At 43.5% G+C, this 22547-nt stretch overlaps 1 protein-coding gene across 4 annotated transcripts in view; it reads left to right on the top strand.

The window, feature by feature from the left end:
- arhgap29a (Rho GTPase activating protein 29a) overlaps positions 1-22547 on the top strand; it is a 74384-nt gene that overhangs the window by 34586 nt on the left and 17251 nt on the right. For 3 of the 4 annotated variants that reach the window (XM_082965638.1, XM_082965637.1, XM_082965639.1), the window contains 11 exons: positions 1150-1246; positions 1609-1681; positions 2054-2114; positions 6702-6857; positions 8370-8434; positions 8616-8726; positions 8909-8989; positions 18901-19062; positions 20578-20715; positions 20925-21127; positions 22349-22533. In XM_082965638.1, the coding sequence (XP_082821764.1) occupies positions 1150-1246; positions 1609-1681; positions 2054-2114; positions 6702-6857; positions 8370-8434; positions 8616-8726; positions 8909-8989; positions 18901-19062; positions 20578-20715; positions 20925-21127; positions 22349-22533 (1332 nt within the window). Of the gene's footprint in view, positions 1-68; positions 268-1149; positions 1247-1608; positions 1682-2053; positions 2115-6701; positions 6858-8369; positions 8435-8615; positions 8727-8908; positions 8990-18900; positions 19063-20577; positions 20716-20924; positions 21128-22348; positions 22534-22547 lie in introns of those variants that run through there. The other variant, XM_082965640.1, reaches the window with a different exon arrangement.

Raw genomic sequence — 22547 nt, 5'->3', positions numbered from 1 at the left:
GAGAGCTGCTGGTCTCTCTCTCTCTCTCTCTCTTTGAGTCTCCTAGTTTCTTTGTCGCTTGCTTACCTATTTCCTGTATGACGGAAGAGGATTCTAGAATGGAAACTGTTTGTGGTTCTTGTGCTGCTAAGTGTTGTTTGAACTGTTTGGAACTAAGTCTCCATGGGGCTCAACTAACTAGAAAACCTTCAACCTGGACTACCGATCGTTTAATTAGAGCATTCTAATATATCTCATGTAAAAGAAGACAACTCAAAGAACTTTCTGGTAAGAAGAAGAAAAGGTGCTTTCTGCAATCCTCTTTCCTTGAACCATTCTCCTGATCTCCTGCTTCCCTCCTGATCTCCAGACATCTCTATTGTTAGGCAGAGAGAATATCGACACAAGGGGAATGGCCTCAGGGAATGGCGTCACTGGTGTTGCGACCCAAATGGAACCCTATTCCCCTATAGTGCACTACTTTTTATCAGGGTCCACAAGGATCTACCATACCGCTCCGGTCCAAAGTAGTGCAATATATAGTGAATAGGGTGCCATTTCAGATGCGGCTTGGGCTATTGGTGCTGCCTGTTGAGCTCCTATTCTGGTTTATTTTCTCTCCTCCCGAGTGAGACAGGAAGTTTATTGTGGAGACTGATTATAGACCTATTTACATTGGTGTTTTTCCCTTTTCTTTTTCAGTCGTCACTTTGTTTAGACTTAAGGCAGGAAACGGTGTGTCTTTCCAGATTACAATTCAAATCAGTACTGTTTCAGTCAAAACTCTGCTTTTTCTGTGAAATCTCTACTGTTTCAGTCAAATCTCTACGGTTTCAGTCAAATCTCAAATCTCTGCTGTTTCAGTCAAATCTCTACTGTTTCAGTCAAATCTCTACTGTGCCAGTCTTTTCAGGCCTAACTATTCTGATGAAGTGTTTTGGGGATATATGGTGATAGAGACGGACAATTTCACAACACTCATCACTACCTCATGTTATGTAGGCTCTCAACCTGTATAGCAACATATTCGGATAATGATTAGTCTCATGTTCATGTAGGTTATATGTTTTGACATTACAGTGCATCTTGTCTTCAGTTCTGAGTAGGTATAGGTTGTCCCAGTTATTTGTTTTCACAGTTTAGCCTAACTTGCTTCATCCGTTTTGACAGGTGTTAACTTCAAGGAGGTGAACGAGGAGAACAAGCAGAAGCTTTTCGGAGAGATATACACTTCCATCGACACATTGGCATTCACCTTTGGCAATGTGTAAGTACAACGTTGTAATAGGGATTGCAATAACTAGCTCTGTTTTTCTGACTCTTTATGGTGACACAAACAAACTATATTTAAATAGGTACAGGGTATCCTTGTCTTACACCTCTAGATAATGTAATATTCTCAACCTTCAGTCTGTGTTTCCTTGCATAATGGCTGCTTGTGTTGTTGACTCTTAAAGTGTTGCCAACACTTCAGGGGAAGTTGCCCACACAACCACCGATCTAGGATGAGATTTGCCCTACCCCAATCCATAGACTTACCATTGTTATAAACACAACACATCTGACCCCAGACCAGTGCCTAGGGGTTATTTCCATGCCTTTCATTGTTATTGTGTGTTCCTCTTTCAGAGTGTCTGACTTCCTTATGGGAGATGTAGAGAATGGATCAGCGTTGGGGCTGCCCCTGACTCGAAGAAGCAGGGTAAGACAAACACACACACATACATACACAACTGTCTGTCTGGACATTATTTATGTATTTACAGTAAAGGCGGGTGATTGACTGTCTAAAGATACCCAGGATGGGGAGGTCAAAGTGTGTGGTGCTCTCAGGAAACAACAACATAACACTGTATGATGGGGCTGAGCGATTGTTTCCTGTTTGAAGTGGAGGGCACTCCTGAAATATCTTCTAGAGATTAATTACAGCATGACAGGGTGTTGATGTGGTTTGTAGCTTTTAACTATAAGACAAAGGGAAATTAAAACACTCACTAGCCATGGTCATTCTGTCATGTCATGTACCATCCGGTTCCTTACTCATCACTGTGGAACCGTTCTGTCTCATTCCCAGTCGTTTGAGAACCTTTCCGTGGAATCTGTAGTATCCGGTCCAGAGAAAGATGATCCGTCAGGTAACATGCACTACAACCACCATGACACCTTACTACTCCATCCACTTAACAACTGATAGTGCTTCACAATTTACGATATACTCTATGACAGCTTGGCTTGGCTCTCCCTTATAAAAACATTACACATTGACATAAACCAGCCCTGCTTTTGTGGATTCTTTTATGAAAAATAATAATAATAAATTACATTTCTATAGCGCTTTTCATAGAATCTCAAAGCACTTCAAGAGCAAGAAAACAAACAAGCAATATACAATGACAGGTCAACCAATAGAGGCCAAGTCTTTGAAAGCCGCATCCTCCGAAGATGGAAAGGGTCAGTTCATGGCTTGAGCAAAGGGAGCTGGACAGAGGATGATGGGGATGGAGTCTGCTGATGATCTTGTAGAGAGCAAGTCTGGGAACCAGCCTGAGTGTTATAGCTACTGGACTTCTCCTCTTCCTCTCTGTGTAGAACCACTTAGAGGATTCCTCAGCAGCTGTGGGCGCCAGAAAGTTCACCACGCAAAGTTCAGAATAGTAGCCAGTCGTCCTCATTACGAGCCCTCTTTCTTAGCACTGCTGTATTCCTCTGTCTCCTGTTCCTCTCACGCTTCAGGCGATTCCTCAAATGATGTTCTCAAAACAGCTGGAATTGGCAGCCAGGTGAAAAAAGACGGTACTGTGCTCAGATGCATTTTTTAAACAAATCTAGTTAGCCAAGCCCAAAATAGTTAACCAGTCAATCTGCAAATCCGTGGCTCAAAAATGTCAGATATACGCAATAAAAACAAAATGTCATCAAAAACAACAATTGAAAACCCCTAAAAAGAACTAAAGATGATTAGGTGTCAATGTGTCGATAGGCTATATGTCACTTGGGGTGACAGAACACCCAAAGAACTGTGGGGAGCATTGGAGTCAACATGGGTTGTGGAACACTTTCGACCCCTTGTAGAGTCAATGCCCATATGAATTGAGTCTGTTCTGAGGGCAAAAGTGGGTGCAACTCAAATTCTGTGCCCAGTGGGATGGCTCTAGAAGAGTTTTTTGAGCGAAAGTGCCCTCTCCTCTATCAACTTAATACAGCTCAATCTGTCAATCTGTGTTATGTCACTCTGTGTACTCAACAAACCACATTCCCTCTGTCACAAAGCTGGGTGGCTAGAAACACGGAACCACTGAATAGCGCTTCGTAATATACCTACTACTGTATATACCATTTTATCTTCCTAATTATATTGTCTGTACACACCACATATTTATATTCTCACTCTAATACAGTGCCTTCGGAAAGTATTCAGACCCCTTCACTTTTTCCACATTTTGTTTCGTTACAGCATTATTCAAAAATTTATTACATTTTCCCCCCTCATCAATCTACACACAATACCCCATAATGACAAAGCAAAAACAAGTTCTTAGACATTTTTGCAAATGTATAATTACATATAATTACATCTTGGGTATGACGCTACAAGCTTGGCACACCTATATCTGTAGAGTTTCTCCCATTCTTCTCTGCAGATCCTCTCAAGCTCTGTCAAAGTTGGATGGGGAGCGTTGCTGCACAGCTATTTTCAGGTCACTCCAGAGATGTTCAATCGTGTTAAGTCCGGGCTCTGGCTGGGCCACTCAAGGACATTCAGAGACTTGTCCCGAAGCCCCTCCTGTGTTATCTTGGCTGTGTGCTTAGGGTCGTTGTCCTGTTGGAAGGTGAACCTTCGCCCCAGTCTGAGGTCCTGAGCACTCTAGAGCAGGTTTTCATCAAGGATCTCTCTGTACTTTGCTTCATTCATCTTTGCCTCAATCCTGACTAGTCTCCCAGTCCCTGCCGCTGAAAAACATCCCCTCAGCACGATGCTGCCACCACCATGCTTCACCGTAGGGATGGTGCCAGGTTTCCTCCAGACGTGACGCTTGGCATTCAGGCCAAAGAGTTCAATCTTGGTTTCATCAGACCAGAGAATCTTGTTTCTTATGGTCTGAGAGTCTTTAGGTGCATTTTGGCGAGCTCTAAGCGGGCTGTCATGTGCCTTTTACATTTACATTTAAGTCATTTAGCAGACGCTCTTATCCAGAGCGACTTACAAAATGGTGCATTCACCTTATGATATCCAGTGGACAACCACTTTACAATAGTGCATCTAAATCTTTTAAGGGGGGGGGGGGGTTAGAAGGATTACTTTATCCTATCCTAGGTATTCCTTAAAGAGGTGGGGTTTCAGGTGTCTCCGGAAGGTGGTGATTGACTCCGCTGTCCTGGCGTCGTGAGGGAGCTTGTTCCACCATTGGGGTGCCAGAGCAGCGAACAGTTTTGACTGGGCTGAGAGGGAACTGTGCTTCCTCAGAGGTAGGGGGGCCAGCAGGCCAGTGGAGGATGAACGCAGTGCCCTTGTTTGGGTGTAGGGCCTGATCAGAGCCTGAAGGTATGGAGGTGCCGTTCCCTTCACGCTCCGTAGGAGCTTTTACTGAGGAGTGGCTACCATCTTGCCATTCTATCATAAAGGCCTAATTGGTGGAGTGCTGCAGAGATGGTTGTCCTTCTGGAAGGTTCTCCCATCTCCACAGAGGAACTCTAGAGCACTGTCGAAGTGATCATTAGGCTCTTGGTCACATCCCTGACCAAGGCCCTTCTCCCCCGATTGCCCAGTTTGGCCGGGCGGCCACCTCTAGGAAGAGTCTTGGTGGTTCCAAACTTCTTCCATTTAAGAATGATGGAGGCCATTCTATTCTTGGGGACCTTCAATGCTGCAGAAATCTTTTGGTACCCTTCTCCAGATCTGTGCCTCTACACAATGCAGTCTCGGAGCTCTACGGACAATTCCTTCGACCTCATGACTTGGTTTTTGACATGGTTTTTGCTCTGACATGCACTGTTAACTGTACGACCTTATATAGACAGGCATGTGCCTTTCCATATCATGTCCAATCAAGTTGTAAAAGCATCTCAACGATGATAAATGGAAACAGGATGCAGCTGAGCTCAATTTCGAGTCTCATAGCAAAGGGTCTGAATACTTATGTAAATAAGGTAATACATTTGCAAATAAAAAAACTTTTGGCTTTGTGATTATGGGGTATTGTGTGTAGATTGCTGAGGAAATAGTTTTATTTAATCCATTTTAGAACAAGGCTAGAGCGTAACAAAATGTGGAAAAGGTCCTGGGGTCTGAATACTTTCCGAAGGCACTGTATATACACTACCGTTCAAAAGTTTGGGGTCACTTAGAAATGTCCTTGTTTTTGTAGGAAAAGCACATTTTTGTCTATTAAAATAACATAAAATTGATCAGAAATACAGTGTAGATAAGTTTTAATGTTGTAAATGACTATTGTAGCTGGAAACTGCAGTTTTTTTATGGATTATCTACATAGGCGTACAGAGGCCCATTATCAGCAACCATCACTCCTGTGTTCCAATGGCACGTTGTGTTAGCTAATCCAAGTTTATCATTTTGAAAGGCTAATTGATCATTAGAAAACCCTTTTGCAATTTTGTTAGCACAGCTGAAAACTGTTGTTCTGATTAAAGAAGCAATAAAGCTGGCCTCCTTTAGACTAGTTGAGTATCTGGAGGATCATTATTTGTGGGTTCGATTACAGGCTGGCCATCCCTGTGGCTCAGTTGGTAGAGCATGGTGTTTGCAACGCCAGCATGGTGTTTGCAACGCCAGCATGGTGTGTGCAACGCCAGGGTTGTGGGTTTGATTCCCACGGGCGGCCAGTACAAAAAAAAAATGCAAAAAATGCATTAAATTAAATGTATGCATTCACTACTGTAAGTCGCTCTGGATAAGAGCGTCTGCTAAATGACTTAAATGTAAAATGATTAGCTGACACAACGTGCCATTGGAACACAGGAGTGATGGTTGCTGATAATGGGCCTCTGTACGTCTATGTAGATATTCCTTTAAAAAAATGCAGTTTCCAGCTACAATTGTAATTTGTGTCTGTATTTGTGATGTATTTTATTTTAATGCAAAAAAATAGCTTTTCGTTCAAAAACATGGACATTTCTAAGTGACCCCAAACTTTTGACCGGTCGTGTGTGTGTGTGTGTGTGTGTGTGTGTGTGTGTGTGTGTGTGTGTGTGTGTGTGTGTGTGTGTGTGTGTGTGTGTGTGTGTGTGTGTGTGTGTGTGTGTGTGTGTGTGTGTGTGTGTGTGTGTGTGTGTGTGTGTGCGTGTGTATAGTCTGTCTCTATGTAGTCTCTATGGTATAGTTAAGGGGCCTATATAAGCTCTCCTGTCACACAGAGTGACCTATTAGCTCAGTCACATTAACACATAGAGGAGGGAATCCCTGTCCTGTCCAGTCTACTTAGCATTACAATGTATTACCAACACATAACCCAAGGTCAACAGGGACTTTACTTTCTGACAGATCTGACACACACACTGGTGCGCATACAGTCATGCGCACTCGTACACACTCACGAACACACACACACAGTCATACACAGACACTCACACATGCGATAGAGAAGGGCTTGTCCGTAGCTAGTTGCCAGTAGCCGTTAGCCAGTAGGTAGCAATGCTCGGTCTCAGGCCTAGGCCCACTAACTTCTTCTTCCCCAACCCATGGCGTGTTACCATTACCATCACAGGTCCATCGCCGCCGGCGAGGGCGGAGGAGGTGGATGGTGTGGACATGGCGCTGCAGCGGAGTGAAGGCGGGGTGGAGTCAGCTCTACTATACGCCAAGGCCTGGTCCAAGTACACCAAGGAGCTGCTGGCCTGGGTGGACAAACGACTCAGTATGGGTGAGTCTCTCTCCCTCCCGCTACCTCTAACACACATAGGATTAATACAGAGAAACATCTCATTATTGGTGAGTCGGAGCCACATAATTAAATAGAACACTGTTATTAGATTATATATTATAAATTGTGTGGTTCGAGCCCTCAATGTTGATTGGCTGATAGCAGTGGTATATCATTCCGCATATCATGGGTATGACAAAACATGTATTTTTCTGTTTTAATTACGTTGGTAATCAGTTTATAATATCAATAAGGCACCTCAGGGGTTTGTGGTATATGGCCAAAATACCACGGCTAACAGCTGTATGCAGGCACTTTGCGTTGCATCGTGCATAAGAACAGGGGGTGTAAGCTGTGTCACCGTTGGTATTTGGTATTTTATTAGGATCATCATTAGCTGTTGCAAAAACAGCAGCTACTCTTCATGGGGTCCACACAAAACATGAAACATTACATAATGCAGAACATTAATGGACAAGAACAGCTCAAGGACAGAACTACATAAATGTTTTAAAAAGGCACACATAGCCTACATATCAATGCATACACACAAACTGTCTTTCGGGGTTAGGGGTCTTTGCTGATCTTTAACTCCTTTTGCCTCAGCTCTGGAAGTGTTTTTTTCTTAGCGTTAGCCTAGCATTAGCTACTGTAGATTAGCTTAGTTTGTCCTAACATTAGCTAAGGTATATTAGCATAGTTTGTCTTAGCATTAGCTACTGTGTATTAGCTTAGTTTGTACTAGCATTAGCTACTGCATATTAGCTTTGTTTTTCCTGGCGTTAGCTACTGTGTATTAGCTTAGTTTGTCCTAGCGTGAGCTACTGTATATTAGCTTAGTTTGTCCTAGTATTAGCTGCCGTATATTTGCTTAATTTGTCCTAGCATTAGCCTACTTGTATACAATAATAGATAGTTTCACACCTGTTCTATATTGCCCCAGATATACACTAGGACAAACTTGCATGGGTTGAATATAACACTGATGAGGTTATTATATGCTTTTTCACTACAGTAAACACTAAACTTACCTAAGCATAGTATAGTGTACACTCTTAGAAATAAGGGTTTCCAAAGGTTCTTGAGTTGGTTAGTATGTATCCCCATAGAATAACCCTTTTTGGTTCCAGGTAGAACCCTTTTTTGTTCCAAGTAGAACTCTTTTGGGTTTCATGTACAACCCTCTCTGGAAAGGGTTCTACCTGGAACCAAAAGTGTTCTACCTGGAACCAAAAAGGGTTCTTCAAAAGGTTCTCCGATGGGGACAGCCAAAGAACCATTTTAGGTTCTAGATAGCACCTTTTTTGCTAAGAGTGTAGTAGTGTGATTAGTCATTTGTCGTTAGCTCCTCTATTTGGATGAATAGGTTACTGGGCATTTGTGGTTTTTGCCCTGTACTTAATACTACATGTCTACATACTACACACAGGGACAGTAGCTACTTAATCATGCTGTATTGAACATTTATGGCATAACCAGGCTAGGCAGGTGACGTTGAGTGTCTGATTGCAGATATCGAGTGTGCGAAGAGCTACGCCAAAATGGCCGAATCAGCGAAGACACTCGCAAGTCAACAGGTGATTATGATGAAATATGTTTTCTGCTCATATCAGTTGCATTTGATATAATAACCACACTGTTCACTGGTTGATTTGTATCTCAAAAGATAACAGCTGTGAAAACAATGAATCATTTTAAACCATCTACACTACTTCTTTTGAATTGTGATTAGTCACTTTTGTTGTCTTCCCATCAAAGGAGTTCATGCCATTCCGGGACATTTACATGTCAGCGTTCAAGAACGATATTGAGTACAGCCAGCTCCTACTGCACACAGCAGCTACCCTTCAAACCAACAAATTCATGCAGGTATGTACATCTACGTGACTTTTCTACAGTATGTCCGGCTCTGATCTGCATAGTCCATATTCACAGGCATTTGATGGATAAGTTAGCATTGACTCACTGAAGCGTGTGTGTGTGTGTGTGTGTGGGGTGTGTGTGTGCGTGTGTGTGTGTGCGTGTGTGTGTGTGCGTGTGTGTGTGTGTAGCCTCTCCTCGCGCGGAAGAACGAGCTGGACAAACTGAGGAAGGAGGTCAAGGAGCAGTGGCAGAGAGAACAGAAGAAAATGGTGGGTGGAACTTCGGAACTTTAAAAGGTCACATTAAAAGGACACTTAAAGCAAACAGCCACGGTCATCAAAGGATATGTAAACCCCTCACTGTGTGTGTGTGTGCGTGTGTGCAAGAAAGGCTGTTGATATTATTCAGGCGGTTTAATAGCTGCAGAGTGTTGAAGGTAATCTCTTGAAGTCCAATTGCACCACCAGTGTGACTAGATGAGAGCAGACCTTGAACAAACTGGGTTGGTTAGTGTGTATCTCTAAGGACTGGGTTGGTTAGTGTGTATCTCTAAGGACTGGGTTGGTTAGTGTGTATCTCTAAGGACTGGGTTGGTTAGTGTGTATCTCTAAGGACTGGGTTGGTTAGTGTGTATCTCTAAGCACTGGGTTGGTTAGTGTGTATCTCTAAGGACTGGGTTGGTTAGTGTGTATCTCTAAGGACTGGGTTGGTTAGTGTGTATCTCTAAGGACTCGGTTGGTTAGTGTGTAACTCTAAGGACTGGGTTGGTTAGTGTGTATCTCTAAGGACTGGGTTGGTTAGTGTGTATCTCTAAGGACTGGGTTGGTTAGTGTGTATCTCTAAGGACTGGGTTGGTTAGTGTGTATCTCTAAGGACTGGGTTGGTTAGTTTGTATCTCTAAGGACTGGGTTGGTTAGTATGTATCTCTAAGGACTGGGTTGGTTAGTGTGTATCTCTAAGGACTGGGTTGGTTAGTGTGTATCTCTAAGGACTGGGTTGGTTAGTGTGTATCTCTAAGGACTTGGTTGGTTAGTGTGTATCTCTAAGGACTGGGTTGGTTAGTGTGTTTCTCTAAGTACTGGGTTGGTTAGTGTGTATCTCTAAGGACTGGGTTGGTTAGTGTGTAACTCTAAGGACTGGGTTGGTTAGTGTGTATCTCTAAGGACTGGGTTGGTTAGTGTGTATCTCTAAGGACTGGGTTGGTTAGTGTCTATCTCTAAGGACTGGGTTGGTTAGTGTGTATCTCTTAGGACTGGGTTGGTTAGTGTGTATCTCTTAGGACTGGGTTGGTTAGTGTGTATCTCTAAGGACTCGGTTGGTTAGTGTGTACTGTATCTCTAAGGACTGGGTTGGTTAGTGTTTATCTCTAAGGAATGGGTTGGTTATTATGTATCTCTGAGGACTGGGTTGGTTAGTGTGTATCTCTAAGGACTGGGTTGGTTAGTGTGTATCTCTAAGGACTCGGTTGGTTAGTGTGTATCTCTAAGGACTGGGTTGGTTAGTGTGTATCTCTAAGGACTGGGTTGGTAAGTGTTTATCTCTAAGTACTGGGTTGGTTAGTGTTTATCTCTAAGGACTGGGTTGGTTAGTGTGTATCTCTAAGGACTGGGTTGGTTATTATGTATCTCTAAGGACTGGGTTGGTTAGTATGTATCTCTAAGGACTGGGTTGGTTAGTATGTATCTCTAAGGACTGCGTTGGTTAGTGTGTATCTCTAAGGACTGGGTTGGTTAGTGTTTATCTCTAAGGACTGGGTTGGTTAGTGTGTATCTCTAAGGACTGGGTTGGTTAGTGTGTATCTCTAAGGACTGGGTTGGTTAGTGTGTATCTCTAAGGACTCGGTTGGTTAGTGTGTATCTCTAAGGACTGGGTTGGTTAGTGTGTATCTCTAAGGACTGGGTTGGTAAGTGTTTATCTCTAAGTACTGGGTTGGTTAGTGTTTATCTCTAAGGACTGGGTTGGTTAGTGTGTATCTCTAAGGACTGGGTTGGTTATTATGTATCTCTAAGGACTGGGTTGGTTAGTATGTATCTCTAAGGACTGGGTTGGTTAGTATGTATCTCTAAGGACTGCGTTGGTTAGTGTGTATCTCTAAGGACTGGGTTGGTTAGTGTTTATCTCTAAGGACTGGGTTGGTTAGTGTGTATCTCTAAGGACTGGGTTGGTTAGTGTGTATCTCTAAGGACTGGGTTGGTTAGTGTGTATCTCTAAGGACTGGGTTGGTTAGTGTGTATCTCTAAGGACTGGGTTGGTTAGTGTTTATCTCTAAGGACTGGGTTGGTTAGTGTGTATCTCTAAGGACTCGGTTGGTTAGTGTGTAACTCTAAGGACTGGGTTGGTTAGTGTGTATCTCTAAGGACTGGGTTGGTTAGTGTGTATCTCTAAGGACTGGGTTGGTTAGTGTGTATCTCTAAGGACTGGGTTGGTTAGTGTGTATCTCTAAGGACTGGGTTGGTTAGTTTGTATCTCTAAGGACTGGGTTGGTTAGTATGTATCTCTTAGGACTGGGTTGGTTAGTGTGTATCTCTTAGGACTGGGTTGGTTAGTGTGTATCTCTAAGGACTGGGTTGGTTAGTGTGTATCTCTTAGGACTGGGTTGGTTAGTGTGTATCTCTTAGGACTGGGTTGGTTAGTGTCTATCTCTAAGGACTGGGTTGGTTAGTGTGTATCTCTAAGGACTGGGTTGGTTAGTGTGTATCTCTAAGGACTGGGTTGGTTAGTGTGTATCTCTAAGGACTGGGTTGGTTAGTGTGTATCTCTAAGGACTGGGTTGGTTAGTGTGTATCTCTAAGGACTGGGTTGGTTAGTGTGTATTTCTAAGGACTGGGTTGGTTAGTGTGTATCTCTAAGGACTGGGTTGGTTAGTGTGTATTTCTAAGGACTGGATTGGTTAGTGTGTATGTCTAAGGACTGGGTTGGTTAGTGTATATCTCTAAGGACTGGGTTGGTTAGTGTGTATCTCTAAGGACTGAGTTGGTTAGTGTTTATCTCTAAGGACTGGGTTGGTTAGTGTGTATCTCTAAGGACTGGGTTGGTTAGTGTGTATCTCTAAGGACTGGGTTGGTTAGTGTGTATCTCTAAGGACTGGGTTGGTTAGTGTGTATCTCTAAGGACTGGGTTGGTTAGTGTGTACTGTATCTCTAAGGACTGCGTTGATTAGTGTGTATCTCTAAGGACTGGGTTGGTTAGTGTGTATCTCTAAGGACTGGGTTGTTTAGTGTGTATCTCTAAGGACTGGGATGGTTAGTGTGTATCTCTAAGGACTGGGTTGGTTAGTGTGTATCTCTAAGGACTGGGTTGGTTAGTATGTATCTCTTAGGCTTGGTTGGTTAGTGTTTATCTCTAAGGACTGGGTTGGTTAGTATGTATCTCTAAGGACTAGGTTGGTTAGTGTTTATCTCTAAGGACTGGGTTGGTTAGTGTTTATCTCTAAGGACTGGGTTGGTTACTTTGTATTTCTAAGGACTGGGTTGGTTAGTATGTATCTCTAAGGACTGGGTTGGTTAGTATGTATCTCTAAGGAGTGGGTTGGTTAGTATGTATCTCTAAGGACTGGGTTGGTTAGTGTTTATCTCTAAGGACTGGGTTGGTTAGTATGTATCTCTAAGGACTGGGTTGGTTAATGTTTATCTCTATGTACTGGGTTGGTTCGTGTTTATCTCTAAGGAATGAGTTGGTTAGTGTGTATCTCTAAGGACTGGGTTGGTTAGTATGTATCTCTAAGGACTAGGTTGGTTAGTGTTTATCTCTAAGGACTGGGTTGGTTAGTATGTATCTCTAAGGACTGGGTTGGTTAGTGTTTATCTCTAAGGACTGGGTTGGTTAGTGTGTATTTCTAAGGACTGGGTTGGTTAGTATGTATCTCTAAGGACTGGGTTGGTTAGTATGTATCTCTAAGGAGTGGGTTGGTTAGTATGTATCTCTAAGGACTGGGTTGGTTAGTGTTTATCTCTAAGGACTGGGTTGGTTAGTGTGTATCTCTAAGGACTGGGTTGGTTAGTGTTTATCTCTAAGGACTGGGTTGGTTAGTGTGTATCTCTAAGGACTGGGTTGGTTAGTATGTATCTCTAAGGACTGGGTTGGTTAGTGTGTATCTCTAAGGACTGGGTTGGTTAGTATGTATCTCTAAGGACTGGGTTGGTTAGTGTTTATCTCTAAGGACTGGGTTGGTTAGTGTGTATCTCTAAGGACTGGGTTGGTTAGTGTGTATCTCTAAGGACTGGGATGGTTAGTGTGTATCTCTAAGGACTGGGTTGGTTAGTGTGTATCTCTAAGGACTGGGTTGGTTAGTATGTATCTCTAAGGACTGGGTTGGTTAGTGTTTATCTCTAAGGACTGGGTTGGTTAGTGTGTATCTCTAAGGACTGGGTTGGTTAGTGTGTACTGTATCTCTAAGGACTGGGTTGGTTAGTGTTTATCTCTAAGGAATGGGTTGGTTATTATGTATCTCTGAGGACTGGGTTGGTTAGTGTGTATCTCGAAGGACTGGGTTGGTTAGTGTGTATCTCTAAGGACTCGGTTGGTTAGTGTGTATCTCTAAGGACTGGGTTGGTTAGTGTGTATCTCTAAGGACTGGGTTGGTAAGTGTTTATCTCTAAGTACTGGGTTGGTTAGTGTTTATCTCTAAGGACTGGGTTGGTTAGTGTGTATCTCTAAGGACTGGGTTGGTTATTATGTATCTCTAAGGACTGGGTTGGTTAGTATGTATCTCTAAGGACTGGGTTGGTTAGTATGTATCTCTAAGGACTGCGTTGGTTAGTGTGTATCTCTAAGGACTGGGTTGGTTAGTGTGTATCTCTAAGGACTGGGTTGGTTAGTATGTATCTCTTAGGCTTGGTTGGTTAGTGTTTATCTCTAAGGACTGGGTTGGTTAGTATGTATCTCTAAGGACTAGGTTGGTTAGTGTTTATCTCTAAGGACTGGGTTGGTTAGTGTTTATCTCTAAGGACTGGGTTGGTTACTTTGTATTTCTAAGGACTGGGTTGGTTAGTATGTATCTCTAAGGACTGGGTTGGTTAGTATGTATCTCTAAGGAGTGGGTTGGTTAGTATGTATCTCTAAGGACTGGGTTGGTTAGTGTTTATCTCTAAGGACTGGGTTGGTTAGTATGTATCTCTAAGGACTGGGTTGGTTAATGTTTATCTCTATGTACTGGGTTGGTTCGTGTTTATCTCTAAGGAATGAGTTGGTTAGTGTGTATCTCTAAGGACTGGGTTGGTTAGTATGTATCTCTAAGGACTAGGTTGGTTAGTGTTTATCTCTAAGGACTGGGTTGGTTAGTATGTATCTCTAAGGACTGGGTTGGTTAGTGTTTATCTCTAAGGACTGGGTTGGTTAGTGTGTATTTCTAAGGACTGGGTTGGTTAGTATGTATCTCTAAGGACTGGGTTGGTTAGTATGTATCTCTAAGGAGTGGGTTGGTTAGTATGTATCTCTAAGGACTGGGTTGGTTAGTGTTTATCTCTAAGGACTGGGTTGGTTAGTATGTATCTCTAAGGACTGGGTTGGTTAGTGTTTATCTCTAAGGACTGGGTTGGTTAGTGTGTATCTCTAAGGACTGGGTTGGTTAGTATGTATCTCTAAGGACTGGGTTGGTTAGTGTCTATCTCTAAGGACTGGGTTGGTTAGTATGTATCTCTAAGGACTGGGTTGGTTAGTGTTTATCTCTAAGGACTGGGTTGGTTAGTGTGTATCTCTAAGGACTGGGTTGGTTAGTGTGTATCTCTAAGGACTGGGATGGTTAGTGTGTATCTCTAAGGACTGGGTTGGTTAGTGTGTATCTCTAAGGACTGGGTTGGTTAGTATGTATCTCTAAGGACTGGGTTGGTTAGTGTTTATCTCTAAGGACTGGGTTGGTTAGTGTGTATCTCTAAGGACTGGGTTGGTTAGTGTGTACTGTATCTCTAAGGACTGGGTTGGTTAGTGTTTATCTCTAAGGAATGGGTTGGTTATTATGTATCTCTGAGGACTGGGTTGGTTAGTGTGTATCTCTAAGGACTGGGTTGGTTAGTGTGTATCTCTAAGGACTCGGTTGGTTAGTGTGTATCTCTAAGGACTGGGTTGGTTAGTGTGTATCTCTAAGGACTGGGTTGGTAAGTGTTTATCTCTAAGTACTGGGTTGGTTAGTGTTTATCTCTAAGGACTGGGTTGGTTAGTGTGTATCTCTAAGGACTGGGTTGGTTATTATGTATCTCTAAGGACTGGGTTGGTTAGTATGTATCTCTAAGGACTGGGTTGGTTAGTGTCTATCTCTAAGGACTGGGTTGGTTAGTGTGTATCTCTAAGGACTGGGTTGGTTAGTATGTATCTCTAAGGACTGGGTTGGTTAGTGTCTATCTCTAAGGACTGGGTTGGTTAGTATGTATCTCTAAGGACTGGGTTGGTTAGTGTTTATCTCTAAGGACTGGGTTGGTTAGTGTGTATCTCTAAGGACTGGGTTGGTTAGTGTGTATCTCTAAGGACTGGGATGGTTAGTGTGTATCTCTAAGGACTGGGTTGGTTAGTGTGTATCTCTAAGGACTGGGTTGGTTAGTATGTATCTCTAAGGACTGGGTTGGTTAGTGTTTATCTCTAAGGACTGGGTTGGTTAGTGTGTATCTCTAAGGACTGGGTTGGTTAGTGTGTACTGTATCTCTAAGGACTGGGTTGGTTAGTGTTTATCTCTAAGGAATGGGTTGGTTATTATGTATCTCTGAGGACTGGGTTGGTTAGTGTGTATCTCTAAGGACTGGGTTGGTTAGTGTGTATCTCTAAGGACTCGGTTGGTTAGTGTGTATCTCTAAGGACTGGGTTGGTTAGTGTGTATCTCTAAGGACTGGGTTGGTAAGTGTTTATCTCTAAGTACTGGGTTGGTTAGTGTTTATCTCTAAGGACTGGGTTGGTTAGTGTGTATCTCTAAGGACTGGGTTGGTTATTATGTATCTCTAAGGACTGGGTTGGTTAGTATGTATCTCTAAGGACTGGGTTGGTTAGTATGTATCTCTAAGGACTGGGTTGGTTAGTGTTTATCTCTAAGGACTGGGTTGGTTAGTGTGTATCTCTAAGGACTGGGTTGGTTAGTGTGTATCTCTAAGGACTGGGTTGGTTAGTGTGTATCTCTAAGGACTGGGTTGGTTAGTGTGTATCTCTAAGGACTGGGTTGGTTAGTGTTTATCTCTAAGGACTGGGTTGGTTAGTGTGTATCTCTAAGGACTCGGTTGGTTAGTGTGTAACTCTAAGGACTGGGTTGGTTAGTGTGTATCTCTAAGGACTGGGTTGGTTAGTGTGTATCTCTAAGGACTGGGTTGGTTAGTGTGTATCTCTAAGGACTGGGTTGGTTAGTGTGTATCTCTAAGGACTGGGTTGGTTAGTTTGTATCTCTAAGGACTGGGTTGGTTAGTATGTATCTCTAAGGACTGGGTTGGTTAGTGTGTATCTCTAAGGACTGGGTTGGTTAGTGTGTATCTCTAAGGACTGGGTTGGTTAGTGTGTATCTCTAAGGACTTGGTTGGTTAGTGTGTATCTCTAAGGACTGGGTTGGTTAGTGTGTTTCTCTAAGTACTGGGTTGGTTAGTGTGTATCTCTAAGGACTGGGTTGGTTAGTGTGTAACTCTAAGGACTGGGTTGGTTAGTGTGTATCTCTAAGGACTGGGTTGGTTAGTGTGTATCTCTAAGGACTGGGTTGGTTAGTGTGTATCTCTAAGGACTGGGTTGGTTAGTGTCTATCTCTAAGGACTGGGTTGGTTAGTGTGTATCTCTTAGGACTGGGTTGGTTAGTGTGTATCTCTTAGGACTGGGTTGGTTAGTGTGTATCTCTAAGGACTGGGTTGGTTAGTGTGTATCTCTTAGGACTGGGTTGGTTAGTGTGTATCTCTTAGGACTGGGTTGGTTAGTGTCTATCTCTAAGGACTGGGTTGGTTAGTGTGTATCTCTAAGGACTGGGTTGGTTAGTGTGTATCTCTAAGGACTGGGTTGGTTAGTGTGTATCTCTAAGGACTGGGTTGGTTAGTGTGTATCTCTAAGGACTGGGTTGGTTAGTGTGTATCTCTAAGGACTGGGTTGGTTAGTGTGTATTTCTAAGGACTGGGTTGGTTAGTGTGTATCTCTAAGGACTGGGTTGGTTAGTGTGTATTTCTAAGGACTGGGTTGGTTAGTGTGTATGTCTAAGGACTGGGTTGGTTAGTGTATATCTCTAAGGACTGGGTTGGTTAGTGTGTATCTCTAAGGACTGGGTTGGTTAGTGTTTATCTCTAAGGACTGGGTTGGTTAGTGTGTATCTCTAAGGACTGGGTTGGTTAGTGTGTATCTCTAAGGACTGGGTTGGTTAGTGTGTATCTCTAAGGACTGGGTTGGTTAGTGTGTATCTCTAAGGACTGGGTTGGTTAGTGTGTACTGTATCTCTAAGGACTGCGTTGATTAGTGTGTATCTCTAAGGACTGGGTTGGTTAGTGTGTATCTCTAAGGACTGGGTTGGTTAGTGTGTATCTCTAAGGACTGGGTTGGTTAGTGTGTATCTCTAAGGACTGGGTTGGTTAGTGTGTATCTCTAAGGACTGGGTTGGTTAGTATGTATCTCTTAGGCTTGGTTGGTTAGTGTTTATCTCTAAGGACTGGGTTGGTTAGTATGTATCTCTAAGGACTAGGTTGGTTAGTGTTTATCTCTAAGGACTGGGTTGGTTAGTGTTTATCTCTAAGGACTGGGTTGGTTACTTTGTATTTCTAAGGACTGGGTTGGTTAGTATGTATCTCTAAGGACTGGGTTGGTTAGTATGTATCTCTAAGGAGTGGGTTGGTTAGTATGTATCTCTAAGGACTGGGTTGGTTAGTGTTTATCTCTAAGGACTGGGTTGGTTAGTATGTATCTCTAAGGACTGGGTTGGTTAATGTTTATCTCTATGTACTGGGTTGGTTCGTGTTTATCTCTAAGGAATGAGTTGGTTAGTGTGTATCTCTAAGGACTGGGTTGGTTAGTATGTATCTCTAAGGACTAGGTTGGTTAGTGTTTATCTCTAAGGACTGGGTTGGTTAGTATGTATCTCTAAGGACTGGGTTGGTTAGTGTTTATCTCTAAGGACTGGGTTGGTTAGTGTGTATTTCTAAGGACTGGGTTGGTTAGTATGTATCTCTAAGGACTGGGTTGGTTAGTATGTATCTCTAAGGAGTGGGTTGGTTAGTATGTATCTCTAAGGACTGGGTTGGTTAGTGTTTATCTCTAAGGACTGGGTTGGTTAGTATGTATCTCTAAGGACTGGGTTGGTTAGTGTTTATCTCTAAGGACTGGGTTGGTTAGTGTGTATCTCTAAGGACTGGGTTGGTTAGTATGTATCTCTAAGGACTGGGTTGGTTAGTGTGTATCTCTAAGGACTGGGTTGGTTAGTATGTATCTCTAAGGACTGGGTTGGTTAGTGTTTATCTCTAAGGACTGGGTTGGTTAGTGTGTATCTCTAAGGACTGGGTTGGTTAGTGTGTATCTCTAAGGACTGGGATGGTTAGTGTGTATCTCTAAGGACTGGGTTGGTTAGTGTGTATCTCTAAGGACTGGGTTGGTTAGTATGTATCTCTAAGGACTGGGTTGGTTAGTGTTTATCTCTAAGGACTGGGTTGGTTAGTATGTATCTCTAAGGACTAGGTTGGTTAGTGTTTATCTCTAAGGACTGGGTTGGTTAGTGTGTATTTCTAAGGACTGGGTTGGTTAGTATGTATCTCTAAGGACTGGGTTGGTTAGTATATATCTCTAAGGAGTGGGTTGGTTAGTATGTATCTCTAAGGACTGGGTTGGTTAGTGTTTATCTCTAAGGACTGGGTTGGTTAGTGTGTATCTCTAAGGACTGGGTTGGTTAGTGTGTATCTCTAAGGACTGGGTTGGTTAGTGTTTATCTCTAAGGACTGGGTTGGTTAGTGTGTATTTCTAAGGACTGGGTTGGTTAGTGTTTATCTCTAAGTACTGGGTTGGTTCGTGTTTATCTCTAAGGAATGAGTTGGTTAGTGTGTATCTCTAAGGACAGTTTATTTGTGTTTCCTTTGTGTGTCGTGGAACCATGTTTTGCCTTTGTAGTGTGAGAGAAAATTGGTTGAAAAAAGAACAATGATTAGGGCTGAGTCAACAATTTTGTAGCAGACATGTTTGTGTGCGTACATGTGTGTGGTTTAGTGTGTTTGTTTGCCTTGTGTATCCCTTGTGTTAACGCTGTGTGTGTTTTCAGCATGAAGCGGACAGTGCCCTGAGGAAGGCCCGTGTTCTGCAGGCCCAGAGACAGGAGGAGTATGAGAAGGCCCGGGTGTCCACCAGCCGAGTAGAGGAGGAGCAGCTGGGAGCAGCCAAGCTGGAGAAGAGACGCAGGCTGGAGGAGGAGGCTCTGCAGAAGGTAAAATGTCTTGTCCCTAAGGTTTATAGCTCATCCATGTCATGTCTGAGGCCCATAGCTCATCCGTGAGGCTCATAGATCATCCGTGAGGCCCATAGATCATCCCTGAAACCCATAGCTCATCGCTTAGGCCCATAGTTACCCACTGAGGACCAAAGCTTGAGGCCTAGGGTTACTGAATTAGTCGACGCTCTTATTAGTCGACGCTCTTATCCAGAGTTAACCACTTCTGAACAACTAACCTATTTTTTTTTTTTAAATGTATTTAACTAGGCAAGTCAGTTAAGAACAAATGCTTATTTACAATGACGGCCTACACCAGCCAAACCCGGACGACGCTGGGCCAATTGTGCGCCGCCCTATAGGACTCGCAATCACAGCCGGTTGTGATACAGCCTGGATTCAAACCAGGGTGTCTGTAGACCACTGTGCCACTCGGGAACCCATAACTGCTACATGGGAATCCACATTGACATATTGAAGATGTTACTCTTTTGATCACTGGATTGTAGTTGTGAGCAGTTCTGCTTGACATGTTATTCCCCCCCCACACACTCTTTTCCATAGGCGGATGAGGCCAGAGACCACTGCAAGGCCTGTCTGACAGATTTAGGGGTGAAGAGAGTGGACCTGGCCAACACCAAGAGTGAGATCCTCACCCAGTTACGAAAGCTGGTCTTCCAGTGTGACCTCACTCTGAAAGCAGTATGTTGACAAATATATCTTACAGGATCCAAATGTTTGAGTAAAATCAAATATTCCCCAAAATATAGTAGATAGTAATATAGTATGTCCAGTGACTACTAAAGGCCATTTTTGGACATTTTGTCTGGTGTAGATACTGTCATAAAAGCTTATTCTAATTATATGGGTGCTGTATCTCATGGGCTTTCTCTGTGTGTACGTCTCCCCAGGTGACAGTGAATTGGTTCCAGCTTCAGCAGGCCCAGGTTGTGTCTCTACCCGTCAACCACCAGTCTCTGTGTGAGAGCGCCAAGCTGTACGAGCCGGGTCAGCGATACGTTGGCTTCGTCAGGAGTCTTCCTGCCCAGTCAGACAGACCCAGGGTGGAGTCCTACTCCTTCGACGCCACCGTCTCACACTGTAACAACGCAGGGTGAGGGGAACACTGGATGGATGCTGTGATTTTGATTATCCTACTACTTTGGCTTAAACTCACTCTTTGATCCTTAAACATAAATAGAGTGTGTGTGTGTGTGTGTGTGTGTGTGTGTGTGTGTGTGTGTGTGTGTGTGTGTGTGTGTGTGTGTGTGTGTGTGTGTGTGTGTGTGTGATTGTGCGCCGCCCTATAGGACTCGCAATCACAGCCGGTTGTGATACAGCCTGGATTCAAACCAGGGTGTCTGTAGACCACTGTGCCACTCGGGAACCCATAACTGCTACATGGGAATCCACATTGACATATTGAAGATGTTACTCTTTTGATCACTGGATTGTAGTTGTGAGCAGTTCTGCTTGACATGTTATTCCCCCCCCACACACTCTTTTCCATAGGCGGATGAGGCCAGAGACCAGTGCAAGGCCTGTCTGACAGATTTAGGGGTGAAGAGAGTGGACCTGGCCAACACCAAGAGTGAGATCCTCACCCAGTTACGAAAGCTGGTCTTCCAGTGTGACCTCACTCTGAAAGCAGTATGTTGACAAATATATCTTACAGGATCCAAATGTTTGAGTAAAATCAAATATTCCCCAAAATATAGTAGATAGTAATATAGTATGTCCAGTGACTACTAAAGGCCATTTTTGGACATTTTGTCTGGTGTAGATACTGTCATAAAAGCTTATTCTAATTATATGGGTGTTGTATCTCATGGGCTTTCTCTGTGTGTACGTCTCCCCAGGTGACAGTGAATTGGTTCCAGCTTCAGCAGGCCCAGGTTGTGTCTCTACCCGTCAACCACCAGTCTCTGTGTGAGAGCGCCAAGCTGTACGAGCCGGGTCAGCGATACGTTGGCTTCGTCAGGAGTCTTCCTGCCCAGTCAGACAGACCCAGGGTGGAGTCCTACTCCTTCGACGCCACCGTCTCACACTGTAACAACGCAGGGTGAGGGGAACACTGGATGGATGCTGTGATTTTGATTATCCTACTACTTTGGCTTAAACTCACTCTTTGATCCTTAAACATAAATAGAGTGTGTGTGTGTGTGTGTGTGTGTGTGTGTGTGTGTGTGTGTGTGTGTGTGTGTGTGTGTGTGTGTGTGTGTGTGTGTGTGTGTGTGTGTGTGTGTGTGTGTGTGTGTGTGTGTGTGTGTGTGTGCGCCTAAAAACTTGTGAAGCATCATCGTAAATAGGATTGAGATCTCCAGGAGTGCCATCATATGAACAAATGAGTGAGTTGCTCTCTGTGGGAGAGCAGGAAGATTGTGTTTTGAGAGAAAAAGCCTTATGGAGAACGGTATTATATTTAGTGATTTGCTGAGAGAACGAGTGACTGGGAGAGCGGGAGAGAGCGAGAGAGAGAGAAAGAGCGAGAGAGAGAGAGAGAAAGAGAGAGATTTTTTTTAGAGGGATTGTGTTAGAGAGGGGAACACAATTGAGTTTGGTCTGCAGGACTTCCTGAGGTAGTGACTGGTCATGGGAAAGAGAAAGAGAGAGAGAGAGGTGAAGAAAGAGGTAGAGGGAAGGGGAAAACTCTGTTTTCATAATACTATTTCAGGCCATGCCTTCGGACTGAAACTACAATCTAAGTTGTTCAACTCTCTTGCTGATCCGTGTACAGATATAAGATAGGCCCAAGTTTGCCCACTGGACCATTCTTAACTTCATACAAAAAAATATCATTTTTAGCCCTTCCGTTCATGAGTGGTCGTCATAGACTCTGCTTGTGTAAGGATGTACGTAGTGAAACAGAGTGTCGACGTAGATACTTTGTTCTTGGTTTGTTTACTTCTCTGAGCAAAAGCAGTGGGGCGACACAGAGGGGAAGCAGGGGTTCATTATAGACCTATATCCTATAGACTGCCTATATGCACGTCTTTGTAGGAGGGCCCGTTGATTGGTATTAGATCCATTGATTATTAGTAGTCCGTTATCAATTTCCACATATGTGAATGTTGATTGGGCTGTTCATTTCAGGTTTCTATTGATGTTAATGGGAATAATCAATTGCCTTTCTCAGATATTCAGTTTGGTGATTATGTATGTAAAGGCTATGGATCCGTCCATGTGAGTTCATGTTGATTGATTACAGTACCGTCACAAGACACTTGATAATCTCTATGTTGCCTATAACGTGAGATGGAATGTTCATCTAAACTCTTCCCAGGTTGCCCCTCGCCAAGCGGTCGTTGAGCAGCACCCACTGCAGTACCCACAGTTCCCATGGTAACCTGTCTCAGATGTCCGTCACCTCTGGGGACTTCCTGGGGACCGACGAAGTGGAGAGCCCGGTCAACACACGGCCCGCCAAGATCTCTGAGAGACGGTCCAACAGCAGCACCGACATCCAAGGTAGTCTAGTGGTA

Source organism: Salmo salar, chromosome 19 (assembly GCF_965601325.2).
Source record: "Salmo salar chromosome 19, fSalSal1, whole genome shotgun sequence".
NCBI classification, from domain to species: domain Eukaryota; kingdom Metazoa; phylum Chordata; class Actinopteri; order Salmoniformes; family Salmonidae; genus Salmo; species Salmo salar.
Note: the sequence above shows the minus strand (reverse complement) of the source record. Positions and strands in the feature narration are given on the sequence as shown.